The sequence below is a fragment of the Urocitellus parryii genome, chromosome 10 (genome assembly GCF_045843805.1).
Source record: "Urocitellus parryii isolate mUroPar1 chromosome 10, mUroPar1.hap1, whole genome shotgun sequence".
NCBI classification, from domain to species: domain Eukaryota; kingdom Metazoa; phylum Chordata; class Mammalia; order Rodentia; family Sciuridae; genus Urocitellus; species Urocitellus parryii.
In genome coordinates, this window is record NC_135540.1 from 2,645,505 (window position 1) to 2,660,880 (window position 15,376).

The 15,376-nt window shown below is 51.4% G+C and overlaps 1 protein-coding gene across 2 annotated transcripts in view; it reads right to left on the reverse strand.

Moving 5' to 3' along the window:
* The window catches only part of LOC144257245 (fibroblast growth factor 2-like), a 65,735-nt gene that overhangs the window by 16,113 nt on the left and 34,246 nt on the right, over positions 1-15,376 (reverse strand). For both annotated transcript variants that reach the window (XR_013344400.1, XM_077803371.1), the window contains exon 2: positions 7,713-7,816. Coding sequence is in view for 1 of the 2 variants with exons in the window: in XM_077803371.1 (XP_077659497.1) it covers positions 7,713-7,816 (104 nt within the window). In the remaining variant the exon portion in view is untranslated. The remainder of the gene's footprint in view (positions 1-7,712; positions 7,817-15,376) is intronic.

Here is a 15,376-nt window from a genome sequence, read left to right on the forward strand (position 1 = left end):
AGGACAAGGTGGGCCCCGCCCCCTTCCGCAGGACTTTCACGGCCACCTTCGTCCCCGACAGGATGTGTCGGGCCAGGAAGACCTTGGCAAAGCTGCCCTGCCCGACGACCCCCAGGGGCTCATAGCGGCCCGTGAGGGCTTCCTCCAAGGAGGAGCTGGCCGCGAGGTCCCGCCACCCCCTCCGCACCCCACTACGCTCTCTGCTCTCTCTAGACATCCTCGGCCCCACGCCCACTAAGGCCGCTGGCTAAAAACAAACACAACAAACAAAGCAAAGAACACAAGCAAAACTAACACAACAAAGCCCAACAGAAAGCCCCAAATCAAAGAACCAACCCGAGACCGCAACCAGAACCACCAAACCACCAACCACCAAACGCGCTAACTATGGGAGTCCCACAGGTCACTGCCTAGAGCTTCCTGTGCTTGTGGACAAGCTCCCGGCCTCGGCCGGGCCTTATATCCCCGCTGGCTCCGGCGCCTCACAATGCTGGCCCCCGTGAGGTCACAGCCAGGAGTGGCCCACTCACACCCGGGGGGGTGGCCCACGGTGGCATCCCCCACTCGCGCCTCCGGGACCTTGGCCACCTTCCTGGTCAGAACGAGGAGGGTCTGTGGAACCTCGGTGCGCCCGTGTGTTCCGGACCCCGACCTCTCCTTGCTGAGAAGGGAGGAGCTGGACCAGGCCCCGGGGCCCGTGCCTCGCCAGTGCACAACTGTGTCGTGGCTTTCGCCCCGTGAAGACCCCAGCCCCGGTCCTCTGGAGCCATTCAGCGCCCGTCTCCTCCAACTCGGACACACTGGCGTCCAGAGCGTGGTAGCAGTCCCCTCACGCCAGGACGCTGGTGCGGGTCGCTCTGCCCCCTGAGCCCCAGGACCACATTCCCGACCTCTGTGGGGTGTGGGAGCCACGGCAGGCGCCTGCCTCATCATTGCCCCACAAGGTCCTACCAGGTCACTCGCCAGAACCCTTCCTGCGGCCCACAGGAGAGAGAGAGGGTGGGTCGCCCTCCAGGGAGGAAGGCCGAACCTGCCAGCCAAGAACCCTAGGGCCAGCAGGTGCCCATCCTGGGGTGCAGAGAGACGGAGGCGTCCCTGATGCCCCGGTCCCTTCCGCTGCTCTGTCCACAGAGCCAGGGCTGGCTCCTTTGGAACCTCACAGACTGACCGCTCCCCCCTCTGGGACCTGAGGCGTCCACGTGTCAGGCACCAGGAGGCCGGGTGTCTAGGGAGGTCTCGCTCTCTCCTTCCAGCGAGGGACCTCGTTGCCGTGTCCCCACACCGCATGGCTGAAAGGGCCGAGGCCTGGGCTCACCCCTTCAATCCCTTTCCCCCGCTCTCCTCCCTTCTTTCCTCCTTGGTCCTAGTTATGGAGACCTGCCCTGAAGGCTCCTGGTCCTCAGGCTCATGCGGCTGCTGCTGCTCACAGGCAACAGGCCGAGAGGGGCCAGGAGTGAGTGGCGGGCGTGTTGACGCCCCACCTTGGGCCGGAGCCAAGCTGCAGGGGACGGACAGGGACCCACAAAGCCCCACCTGTGGCTGCCCATGCATCTGCGGCCGAACCTGGCAGCCCAAGCCCCGGGGGCCCAGCGCTCCACTCCTGAGCCACTTTCCCAGACCTTTCTACTGTCTTTGAAGAAGGATCTCACACCCTTGCCTAGGCAGGTCTTGAACTGCCGATGCCCCTGCTCGGCCTCCCCAACCCACAAGTAGAAAGGCAGTCACCACCTTGCCCTCCGTGACATGTCTGTGTCTGTGTCCGTCCGTCTCTGTGTGTCTGTGTGTGTGTGTGGGGGGGGGGTGCATGAGCACACCTGAGACCAAGCGCGACCATGTGTGGTGCAGAGGGTAGAACCAGGGCCTAGTTGCCGGCCAGAGGAGGTCCAGCCCTGAGGCGCACATCCCCTTGGGGAGCCAGGGCCCCAGGGCCTCCCCCTCCTGAAGGACCACAACAGCACACCCTCAAAGGGAGGGGAGTCTCAGCAGCACTTTTGGAGAAACACACTCCTCCAGCCACGGCCCTGGGAAACCAAAGGCGAGGGACTGGGTCTCCCCTGCACCTGCCCTTCACGAGAGGAGTCCCTGGTGGTGGACCGAACGACCTTAGGCAGGGACTCAGAGATGGGTGAAGACACAGGGGTCTCTGGGAAGGTCTGTTCCTGGCAAGTACAAAAGCTGGCCTCACTTTTCTTGTCCACGGGGAAGGGACCGATTCAGAAGACTCGGTGGAGGGTCTGCGGTACCAAGCCCACCAGGAACACACTGTTGGGTGGCTCTGTGACATCAGAGACCCAGGGGGAGGGGGTGGGGTCCGCACCTAGTACAGGATGGAAGTGAGGCTGCCCTCCATTCCCATCAGACTGGGATCTCTGAGCCACGTCAAATGGAAACCCCACGGAGATCGCCAAGAAAGGGGGGGCAGAGCCCACACCCCGAGTCGAAGGGATGGGAATTGAGAGGTTCACTCCGAACACTAGACCCAGAAAACAGCTCCTCCCTGCCAGCCCTCGACTCCTGCGGGCTGGGGGCTCTGGCCACACACCCTCCCCTGCCCACACCTGCGCCCCAGCTCTGGGGAGCTCGGGGTGGCAGGCTGGAGGGCCCGTCCCTGGGTCAGGACGCTCACAGGGACCGTCCCGCGCAGCCGAAGCCCTAGAGAGGATAAAGCTTCACCAGGGCCAGAGCCAGCCCCTGGCTGGCACATTCAGAGGAGGGAGCAAGCGGCAGCCCCCAAGCCTCTCTGGGGGAGGCACCCACAGCTCTACCCTGACTGCCCCCGGACCCTCCTCATGCCAATCTGGGTGTCACCCCAGGATGGGCTTGGGCTCGTGGCTCCTCCTGTCCACGGCTCACTTCCGAATGTGGTGACCTGGCACCATCAGTGTCAGGTCAGGCACAAGGTCTGCCTTTCTCCCCGCCCCCCCACCCAGGCTCCTCCCCTCAGTCAGAGTCTCCTCCCCCGGGACCACTCTGGGTCACGTGTTGCCCTTGGGGACCTCCGGAGGGCTCCCCGTCACTGCTCCCTTACACCTTCCCCACTGTGACACCACCACCCACTCTCCCACCGCTGCCAGGAGGCGGCCAAGGAACGCAACAGCCCATCCCCACGGAGCACCCAATTTATTCCAAGATCCGTGGGACGCGGGAATGGATGAAGAGCTTATTGGGAAGCCTCTCTGCCCCAGAGGGTGGGAGAGAGAGCAGAGGAGAGCAGGGCCGGGGCACGTGTCCGAGGAGAAGTCCCTGACGCGGGATCCGGGTGGGGCGCAGGGGCCCACTCGTGTCCGGGTGTCTTCGGGTGTCCTCCTGCCTGAGGGGTCCGGGAGGCGGCGGCCAGGGCAGGTTGCACTTCTCGCTCCAGCAGCTGGCCCTCCTGAGGTAGACCCTGGGCCACCTGGCTGTGGACAATGGGAGGGGCTAGGAGTCAGAGTCACCCCCTCTGTGGTGCCCAGGTGGACCTATCTTTGGTGGCACCCCCCAAGGGCAGAGGGTGTCCATTCATCCTTTGGAAATGACACTCATGGAGGCACACGTGAGACCAAAGGCAGCACCGCTCCACCTACTTGGCTCCGTGGGCGTCTCAGCTGGGCGCTGGCCGGGGAGCCACTCCGTTTCTGAAGAATCTTCTGAGGGCCTGCCCTCTGGTGGGGGCAGGTCCCGGGGGGTCCCTCGGTGCTGGTGCTGGTGGCGCTGGCGCTCCAGCTGCGGGAGCCACTCTGTTTTTGAACAATCTTCTGAGGGCCTGCCCTCTGGTGGGGGCAGGTCCCGGGGGGTCCCTCGGTGCTGGTGCTGGTGGCGCTGGCGCTCCAGCTGCGGGAGCCACTCTGTTGGAGCGTCCGGAGCCGGTCCTGGGGGCCTGCACGCAGCCGCACAGCCTCGCCAGACAGGTGGCCATCCTCCGGAACACTCCCCTCCATCCCCTGGCGGTGTCACGGGTCAGGCCAGGGGTCCTGGTGCCAGCAGGGGCTTGCTCTTTGGAGTAGGAGCTTGGATCCGGTGCCAGGGCCTGGGAGGACCCGGGCAGAGGGGCCGTGGGGCCTGGAGTAGGGACGCTGGCCGACAGGCTGCACAGCATGATGGCGGGCAGGCTGGCTCTCCTGCTGCCCACCTGCCCTGAAGGCTTGAGCTCCTCAGGCTGCTGCTGCTGCTGCTGCTGCTGCTCACAAGCCGAGAGGGGCCAGGAGCGAATGGCCGGCCCGCTGACACCCCACCTTGGGCCCAGAGTCAAGCTGGAGGGGATGGACAGGGACGGGCAAGGGCCCACCTGTGGCCGCCCAGGTATCTGCAGCCGCACCTGGCAGCCCGCCCCCCCGGGGTTTCTGGTGGCCCAGCAGGAGGTAGGTGGCCATGGCCTCGTTGAACTCGCGCGTCGCCACTGACACCCAGGTCTTTCATTTCATTTTCTCTTAAAAATGACACATGTTCCTCTGCAATTACTGTATATTTCTGACAATTTTGATCAGTATAGATTCTGAATCTGCATAATTGAACCGTCAGAAATCTATTATTTTACCAGGTGTAGTGTTACATTCTTTTAATCCCAGTAACTCAGGAGGCTGAGCCAAGAGAATCAAAAGTTCAAAGCCAGCCTCAGCAATTTAGCAAGGCCCTCAGCAACTTAGCAATGCCCTCAGCAACTTAATGAGACTCTCTCAAAATAAAAAATAGAAAGGGCGGGGGATGTGGCTCAGTGATTAAGCACTCCTAGCTTTAATCTCCAGTACCAAAAATATAAATAAATAAAAAAGTAAAAAAGCTATTATATTTACTGTATTTATAGAATTCATTTCCTTGTTAAGACCCCTCAAATCGGATGTTATTGTATATTCAAAACTAATTTTACAGTATTAAATGCATAGTCTCACAGATTTTATATATCCTCTATTTCACTACTGTGTATCCACGCAAGTTAATGCTGAGATATCTCACTCAGGGTACCATGATTCGTAGCACTATGTAGAAAACAATGTACAACTTTCTAGTAGACAAATTAGTCACATTGTTTCATAAAAATGCTAACATCGAGGTTGTTTGGAGACTGAAAGGTAAAACTACAATCAACTTCAGTATAAATAATTTTTCTTAAATAAGGAATTTTGTAAACACTTAAGAAATCACAGACCCTAATATTTATTCTGGGCTTCTGTTACTCATAGCAACAAAATTGATCCTGCTATGAAATGGTAAGTAAGCAGTCTGTTGTATATTAAAGAACCACTAACTCCAACCTACAAATACAGGCCCGGGCAGTTAAATATAGTTACCGTTTGAACTTTCACATTTCCTAGCTTTTAAAGGCAAGAAGAGAGCCACAAGACGCATTTTCACAATGCTGTTCTTAACCTGATTGCATTGGGTCCATAAACATGTGAAGCTGTGTGGACAAAGGGCACAGCTGTCCTCCTGTCCTTAGCTGGCAGGGTTCCACCTCACTCTCTGAGAAGGAACTAAAATGTCTTAAAATGCCTGCAGGAGGCCCACTGGGGTAAAATGCAGAGCCCCAGGGACGTGCTGGGCCCAGCTGACTGGAAAGGGCCCAGGTTTGAGAGTGGGACAGACGACACCTTGGGCACGGCAACCCCAGCTTCTCCAGACCATGAGACCCACCTGCATCCCACCAGACAGCCTGAGGACTGCCAGCCCACCCAGACCCAGGTGAACGGGACAGAACCCAAACTGCCGCTGAGAAGGCAGGGTGGCCAGCCACCAGGCTGACAGAAGACTAGACGTGCACTCGTGACCTTGGCAGGAACAGGTCCCCTGACGGGACCCCAAATGTACCTCAGAGTCAGCAACAGTCCTGGATCCTGCCCTTCCTTACAGGAGACTCACAAATCCTGAAGTTTCAATTGTGCAACCACTATGGCTTTGTCCCTGCACAGTTTGTGATAAAACTTGTCAGCATTGCTAAACTGACGCTCACTGCATCAGCTTGGCAGAAGCCACCGCCTCAGGAAGAGTCAACAACCCAGGGAGAGAGGCACATGGGGACTACAGAAACACCAAGGCCTCTGGCAGCTCTTAGCCAAGGAAGAAACCAGAAAGCCCTGCGCTTCTAGGGTAGGGTCAGCTCTTCAGGAAGTTCAGTTTCTGTTTACCAAGAAAAAGGTCAGAAGTCTCAGAATTCTATCCTGTCACAAATTCTGTAAGAATAAGACAACAAATTGGCAAATTATATTGTTACATACAATCATGTAACAACAAACCCCACTGCTGTGTACAACCTTAATGCACCAACTAAAAAAAAGCGAAAAAGAAAAAAACAGAATGAAACAACAGTTGGGTTTTCAGGCCTACTGTCCTTCAAGTCTGTCTCGTCTCAGAAGTAACTCGTTTTAAAGATGCACTAAGAGAGAGCAGCTTGTTTGTATCACTTTTGACAACTTGGGGGCTTTTCGTGACTATAGATGTACCAGAATTTCTGCTGTGTGGAAATGAACAGTGCCCCCAATGACATCTTACAGGGCCACTAAGATCACAGGTCACCGGGTCTTCTAACCTCTATGCCTTTGTTAGGGTTTGGATCTTTGATGTCCCCACAAAAACTCATGATTTGAAAGCGCCATACCCAACACAACAATGTTCAAAGGTGGCACTTTCAGGCCACAATTAGATTGTGGGGGCTGTAATCTCAGTGGATTAATCCTTTTGGTGGATTAATCCATTTGATGGATTAATAATTTGGACAACTGGTGGCAACTGTAAGCAAGTGGGGTGTGGCCTTGGACTATATCTGTCCCTGACCCCCGCTTCTCCCTCTCCCTCTCTCTCTGCTTCCCCACCCGCCCCGATCCCATGCTCCCTGGCTATGATGAACTGAGGATCTGGCCTCTACCATGCTTCACCTCGGGTCCAGAGCAATAGAGCTGGACAACCATGGACTGAGACTCTGAAACTGTGTCCAAAATAAACGTTTCCTCCTTGAAGTTCCTCTTGCCTGGTATTTTGGTCACAGCGATGGAAAGCTGACTAACACAATCTGTAAGACCACAGAGTAGTAACGAATCTCAAGGCCATCCCTGTGCTGATTAGACAGACACAGAGAAGGCTGAAGCTCTAAGACCCCTCGACTAGTGCGTCCTTGGTTGGTTACCACAGAAGCAGACGCCTCATTGCCTTTCTGTCCTCTTACCCTCGACTGTCTGAAAGCAGCCACACCACACTGCTGTAGATGCCATGGCCATCTGTCACATCCTGAGGCGAGGCAGGCAAGAGCTGTAAACCCCTCTTCCTGGCTCTACTGCAACATCAATGTCACCCAAAATTATCCCTGGTTCACTGTTCTGGAAACACTTAGAATGCTAGTTTGGAAGATTACCAAGCTGACAACAGTTTGGTAGGAAAAAAGCCCCAGAGTGGCAGAAGTGAAAGTTGCAAGGAGCCAGTATTTTAGAGCTGTATTTGGCCCTCTCCCAAGACGAACGAGCAGTGACCCCCAGTCTAACATCAGCACAGGCCTCCCCGGCAGCCCCAAGCCTAACCCAATCTTAATTCCCACGTGCTGTGTTTCTGGGTCACTTCACTCCCTTAGAACTTCAGGCTTTCCATCTGTGAAATAAAGAGGACACAAATCCTCTGTTTAGTAGGGTGAGTGTGAAGATGAAATGATAGGATGCATGTAGGACTCCTAACAGATTTAGTAAATACCAAGGCCAGCGGATGAGCAGCCGCATGCGCCCCGGGCACCTCCTGCAAAGCCAGGCGTTACTCACAGAAGCCAGGAGCCTCCCGTCCTCCTTCATGGCCAGGTACCGGTTTGCACACACTCCCTTGATGGACACAACTCCTCGGTCTTCGGCTTGAAGCTGGAGCTTGACTGTAAATAAAGGGGAAATTACTCTTGTGGCACCAGAGAGAGAAGAGCCATAGCACAACACAAACAGGACCATGGTGCCTGCCACCCACCGGCCCCCTGAAGGGCAGCGCCACTGGATCAGGGTGGGTGGGGGCCACTGTGCTAGAGCAGGAGCTACAGAGCCCCGCACATTGCTCACAGCTCCCTGCCCACTTGGTACCACCAGTGAGCAGAGGGGGAGAGATCGGGGACTTGTGCTTTTACTACAGATCAGTTCCATCTGGCCTGTTAGCCCCCTCACATTTTGTAAGTGAACATATTTTAAGAGTGCTTGGAAATGTCGGTGCACCCTTTGTGCCAACGTCTGTGCTGCTGCCTTCGCTGATACCCTGTAAGAGTCATTTCTAAGCAATTCTTCACAAGTAGAGACTGTGCAGCTGCTCACTGCAGGCTTCAGGCGCACCTTCTTGACATCTGCACATCTCATCTCCAGGCTCCCCTCAAAAAAATACTAATGCATTTATCTTTCCTTACGGAAGGAATGGATAAATACCTTTTTAAAGTAGAAAAATACGTGAATACTTCATTGGATTATACAGTGTGATCAAAGATTTCCAGAGTAAAAGCCCCTAAGGAGGATGACCTGTTTACACTACATTATTAATATTAAGAGGGTTGTGTGGAAAACCCAGATGTTATTTGATTACAATGATAATGCAAAATGAACCAATAATTATCTAATTGAAATTTAAACAATGTTAAACATTTCTAGTTTGATATTCAAAGGCAGCATTTGCCTGCCTATAACAAAATTCCCCAGAACGTATTATGGCTAATAGATTTTACACAAAAAAACAGGTTTTCAGGTCAAATAAATTTAGGAAATTCCTGGTGAAGCCAGTTAAGTCTTTATTGCCAAACTTTACAGAATTCTGCTTAGCATAACGTGCTTTGTAAATCATCATGAAGATCAAGTATAGAATGTTTATCAAATTTATTTATTAAAAAAAAACAAGTTTTATCTTAAGTCGTCCTATGACCTATGAAGGAATTATTGAGCATTAAAAAAAGTCAAAATTTTAGAAATCAATAAAATATTATCTGGATAACATTAGGAATGTGAAGTTAACTTTTCTTGGTGTTTATAAGTAGCTAGAGGAACTGACCAGGACATCGCAACTTTTGAAAGATGCTGAAATAATTATTAAATGTATTAGATGTATCACAATAATCATTTTAAATTATTTTCCTATAGAAAACAATATAGGACCTGGGCTGTGGCTCAGGTAGAGCCCTTGCCTAGCATGTGCGAGGCCCTGGGTTTGATCCTCAGCACCACATAAATAAATAAAGGCATTGTGTCCATCTACGAAAGAAAGAAAGGAAGGAAGGAAGGGAAAGCAATATACAGATAAAATGAGACATGATACCTGCAATTAGCTTTTCTCTGGTGATAAAAAATATTTTTTTTAGTAAAGCGGGTAGGGCCAAGCATGGTGGCACACACCTATAATCCAAGCTACTTGGGAGACTGAGGCAGGAGGATCAAAAGTTCAAAGCCAGCCTCAGCAACTTAGCAAGGCCCTAAACAACTTAGTGAGACCTTGTCTCAAAACAACAAAAAAAAAGGGGCTGGGGATGTGGCTTAGTGGTTAAGCACCTCTGGTTCAATACCTATTACCCAAAAAATAAAAAAATAAAGTGAATAGGAAAAATAAGACTGGATTGCTTCAATAGGTGGAAGCATGGATTCATTATTCTATTCCTATATATTTTTATGAATGTTTGAGAAATTACAACAAAAAAGAAAACAAGCCCTGTGATTCTGTTGGTGACTCAATGTCTGCTTCTCCTCTGCTCAGTCCTCCTGGATGGTACAGGTGGTACAAAGCCAGGCACAGTGGTGCACACCTGTAATCCCGAAACACAGGAGGCTGAGGCAGGAGGATACAAGTTGGAGGCCAGGCTGGGCAATTTGGCAGGACCCTATCTCAAGGTCGGGATGTGGCTCCAGGGAAGAGCACCTCTAGGTTAATAACCAGACACAAAAATAAAGGAAAGAAGAGGGAAGGGAAGGAAAGAAGGAAGGAAGGAGGGAGAGGAGGGAGAAAGGGAGGGAGAGAAGGAAGGAAGGAAGGAGGAGGGGAGGGAGGAAGGGTGGGAGGGGAAGGGAGGGAGGGAGAGAAGGAAGGAAAGGGACAGAAGGAAAGAAGAGGGAGGGAAGGAAGGAGAAAAAACACAAAGTAAAAAGAATGTAAAAGCTAAATCATCTGAAGGACTCTGAGTGAGGGTGGCACCCAGGTCCACGGGACCCGGGCCTGCTGGATTGGCCCAGGAACTCCGAGCGCACCGGCTCGCCTCCTGAACCCCTCCACTGCACAGTGCACGCTGCCCAGGCTGCACACCTGACCACTGTGCTTTCTCTCTGTTCCTTGTCGGTGAACTGCCTGTGCTCCAGCCTGCCACGCCTACTTGTGAGCCACTGTGGGTCCCCTGCATGACTAGGGCATTCGTGTGCCCACATCGGCCCTGGCCCCACGGCCCTCTGCAGGCTTCGCGGGCAGTCACAAAGCAACACACTGACCGCAGATGTCTGAAAGCGTTTTCTTTGGCATGATTTGGGGATGGGGAGGTAGGGATCAAACCCAGAGACGCTTACCACTGAGTCACATCTCCAGACAGCCCTTTTTATTTCTTTATTTTTTTTTTTTTATTTTGAGAAAGGGTCTCACTAAGTTGCTGAGGCTGGCCTTGAACTCGCAGTCCTCCTGCCTCAGCCTCCCGAGTTGCTGGGTTACAGGTGTGCACCATCACATCCAGCTGACATATAATTTTTAAAATATAAGATTTAAAGATAACCAGAGTCTCTAACAAGAAGTTGAATAAGTCACAAAACCAGAGATTTTCTTTTAAAACATTCTAAATTCCACATACAAATGACATCTTTCCATAAAACAGGTACACAGCCACCTTCATCTCTGACAGGAGGGGAGCAGGAGAGACCAGCCGGACTTCAACAAACTGAGCAGCTGCTGAGGGGAGGGGTCCTAACCCGAGGAGCCCTGATCCAAGGGCAGATCCGTGCTCGCCGGTCAGTCCTGGGCATGGAGCTGGCCCCAGGTGCAGGTGCCACACAGCAAAGGTGGCCCAGAACACGAGGTCCCGCAGGACCCCAGCTTGGCTGATGAAAGCAGCACGGAACAGGACAAGAGCAGAAAGACCCCCGAGAACCTGGGTCTTCACCAAGCACAAAGTCACAGAGCAGCAGGACAGAGACCTTCCGAGAGGCGGATGGAGTTCATCCAGGTCAACTCCCCATCGGCCCCACCCGCTGGCAGCTGGGCTACTGGCAAACTAGGATGCTTGGGAACTCCTGACCAGCCCAGAAAGGCAGGAGGGGAGAAACAGGAATCAAATAGCAGGTGGGATCACTAAAAACAGCCCCAGGACAGCGGACTTGAGCCCAGCCATTGATCACACTGAGTATGACACTCCACACACCACTGACAAGCAAGAACTATCAGTAAGATTTTTTAAAAACTCAACTATGTCGTTTATAAGAAAAGCACTTCAAGTTCAAAGACACAGGAAAGCTGCATGTACCCATGTGAGGCAGAGATATGAAGAGTGCCCCTGAGGACCAGAGAGGAAGAGGGCCATGTTGACATCTGACCTCCGGGATAAACAGGGCGGCTCTATGACAAGAGGTTCAGACGCACTAGGAGGAGCAGTCACCTTGAATGCACAGCACCTAGTACAGAACTCCAAACCACCTGCAGCAAAAACTGACCAAAGAGAGGAAATGAACCAGGAATAGAGAGAAGAAAGGCATGGTCCATCAACTGGACCCAGTGACCTTTCTCTTACATGCCTAAGGCATCATAAGACATCGTTCTCCTGTTCACATCATACTGCTTGGCAAACTGGTCAACAGTGAACCCTTCCAGCATGGGAAGCCACTCCATGCCCACCTGCTCCCTGGGCATGCCTGTTCAAGTCCGTTGACTCCATCTGAGAAGGCCTCTCCCTCAAGTCAACAGTTGCTAAATAATGCTGAGCCTCGCCCTCAGCTGTGGGTCTTCCTGGTTTAATCCGTGACATCCTACCTGAGACGTGGTGTGCACACCTCACTACTTGCCCTCTGAAGCATGCATACGACTCTGTGGCTTTGAGTACCTTCACAGCGCTGTGCAACCATCAATTACAAAACATTTTCATCACCCACACCCTTTAGCAGTGACCCTCCATGTCCCCAACACCACCACTGCCCACCTTAGGCAACCACTAATCTACTTCCTGTCTTTGCAGATTTGCCTGTTCTGGGTATCCCATGTAAGTGGAATTTTCAAAGCAGTCTTGTGACTGGCTTCTTTTACACGAAAGGCTTTCAAGGGTCCTGTGTGCTGTCCCACACACCCGTACTTCATTCCTTTATATTGCCAACTAACAGCCCATTGCATAGACAAGCCACATTGGGTTTCTCCATTCATCAGCTTATGGATATATGGACTTTGGGTCCACTTTTTGGTTACATAATGCTGCCGTGAACATTTGCGTAAGAGATTCTGGGTAGAATGTTGTCACTTCTTTGGGTACATATGGAGGAGGAGAATCACGAGGATGTATGATGACTCATGTTGAATCCTTTGAGGAACTCAGTTTTCTAAAGCAATGGCACCACTGACATGCCCATCAGCAGCATGGGGAGACAGCGGCTCCACCTGCTGGCCAGCACCTGTGACAATCTGTTTTTGTCTTCTAATGAACCATCCTGGTTGGGTACAAGTGTGTCCTTGCGGTTTTGGTCTGCATTTCCCTCTGGTCTCGAGAGCTCCCGGGCCAAGGCCAGGTCTTCTTTGGGGAAATGTCAGCTCGGACCCTTGGCCCCTTTCTCTGTTGGGTCCTCTCTGTACTCCTGAGCGGGCTCTGATGGCAGCACTGTCCTTCACTCTCGATGTCGTCCTCTGAAGCATACTCTGTCAGCATGAATTCCAGTTTGTGGACTTTGTTCTTTTGTTGCTGGTGCCTTGGTGTCACAGCTAAAAAAAAGGCGCCCAGTCCAAGGTCATGAAGAGCTGCATGGACCCCTGCTCCGGCAGGTGAGTCTGACCTCACCTAGGTGTGTTCTAATTCATTTTTAGTTAACTTTCATAGGTGACCTGATGGTACAGCTTTGCTCTCTTGTCTGTGGAGATGCCTGAATCAACATTTAAAGGTCTCTATACCCAATACCTGCAGAACATGGACGATGGCCTATGCCTAGAGTGATTTATATGCAAGGCCACAAAATAATTATACATAGTATTAAATTAGAAATTAATAAAACATCTAGAAAATCCCCCAAATACTTGGAAATTAAGTAATACATTTTTCAATAAAACAAATATATATCCCAAGGAAAATTAGAAAATAGTTCTGTTGATGATAAAAATTCAGATGCTTAAAGTGAAAGTCATAGTTTAAGTATTTACATTAGAAAGCAAAAAATTATGGAAACCTGAGTTTCTACTTTAAGAACCAAGGAAAAAGGAGAAACTATCCCCATAGCACAGGAGATACTTAGTGTGTAAACACTGTCACTCAATAAACATAGGTCAGGAGAAATGAGCCCTGAGGCTTGACAGTTATCTGGGGATGATAAAATCAAAATGCAGTTTTCATACTTTTTATATTCCAGTTTTTCTTGGTTAGGCACATATTATTTTTATTATAAGAACACAACAATAATAGCACTGTTAGGACTTTAAAGCAACCTCAAATAAAATCTAAGGACTTACCATTTTAAACATGACTGAAAATAAATACATTTATGAATTCAAGGAAGGAGAAGGAATTTCCCAAAAGGAACTTAAGAGACATATCTACCCAAAGCAATGTGTGAACCTTGCTTGAATCCTGGTTAGAGCAAACCAACTAGTAATAAAAAATAATAATAATAATAAAAGCACAAGCTCATCAGGGAAATGTAACACTGATTCAATTGCTTCTAAGGGAATTTCTAAATTTCCTGGCACAGACTAAAACCGATTGTCTTTGAAGCCCTCCTCTTCAGGATGCAACGTCAGGTGTTCGTGCACACCCAGCTTCACGGGGAAGGGCCCAAGCAGCCACTTTCCCACTGATCTGAGGAAGCAGCTGCTGCCGCTGCCCCCACAACTCCATGGGCTAGAGGGCAAGAGCCGGCACAGGCACAGGTGGGCAGGGGGCCTGGGGCCTGCTGAAGTGCTGACGGCCCCTGGCGCTCCTTACATGAGCTCTATTTTATATACAGTTGAAAAAGATATCTTGTTGATCAAGGGCAGTTCCTTGGCTAACTGACCTTGGTTTGGTAGCAGTGGGCTGAAGGTTCTAAAAGCTGAGCTAACCGTCCAGATAAGAGCCCCGAGATGCTTTGCTGTTTCTAGAAGTGTGAGCCAGGACTTGAGGACACAGGACAGTCTAGTCCAGTGAAATTAAACTTGGCCACCTTCAAGTTGGCGTCTTCACTGTCACTGTCCCATGCTGGGCTGCTGCAGCAAGCTGCCCGGCCCCGGGCCGGCTGAGTCCCGCTCCTGCTGCCGAGCACTGCCTGCGGCACCCCTGCTGAGCGATCCCCTGCTGAGCTATCAGTGCACGCCGGCTTGCAATCTTACAGCCCGGTTGGGCACAAAAACACAAGCCAGTCAAACTGAGACAAAGTTTTATTTAGAGAGAGGCCATGTGCGTCCCCTAACAAGTGGGTCCACACGTGTGTGTCTACCTGAGCCGGGGGGGTTTCCACTTCCCCCGGAACACCCTCCTACCATCCTTTTCCAACCAATGGGAACTCTCCCATTACAAGAGTGACATGAGTAACCTGAGTCCTGAAATTGGGCCCAGCTGGACAGCATGAGTCCAATTACCATATGAATGTGAATTGCTGGCTGGCAGTCAAATAAAATCCAAAGGTGCCTGTATCAATATTTTTGCTGTGGCTCCTAACATCTGCCCCCTACTGTTTAAATAAACAACAGGCAAATGTGGCTAGGGACCGTGCCTGTTAGGTATGTCCAATTCACATATGGTTCTTACCCGTCATGGGAAAACTGACCTTATTGCGTCAGTCTCCTGGCTTAGGTTGATACCACTGTAACCGAATCATACCCGTCACTGACTACCGGTCCAGTATATAGCCATACCTGTGTAATAGGCCTATGCACCAGTGGGGGGGTGAGGTTCTTGCCTCACCTCTGTTGGCCCCCAAATTTAACCTTGGTGCCAGTGGGGGGGTGAGGTTCTTGCCTCACCTCTGTTGGCCCCCAAAATCAGACCATCACTAGCAGAAGGGAGAAAGATGCAGAATTGCCACGACACCAAGCCAATTGACGGCTCCTTTGGAAACACTGGTGACACATCGGCTAAGATATTTAGCACTACCAGTTCGCTGTATCAACAAATAGAACACAATGCATACAGGTGATACATAGTCCAGACAAGTTGTGTAAGCAGTTCAAAGTGGAGGAGTCTATCAATATGTCCATTTCCTCCCAAGGTAAATTAAGTCCTTGATTGAGCAGTTCAAATTGGAGGAGTCTATCAATATGTCCATTTCCTCCCAAAGTA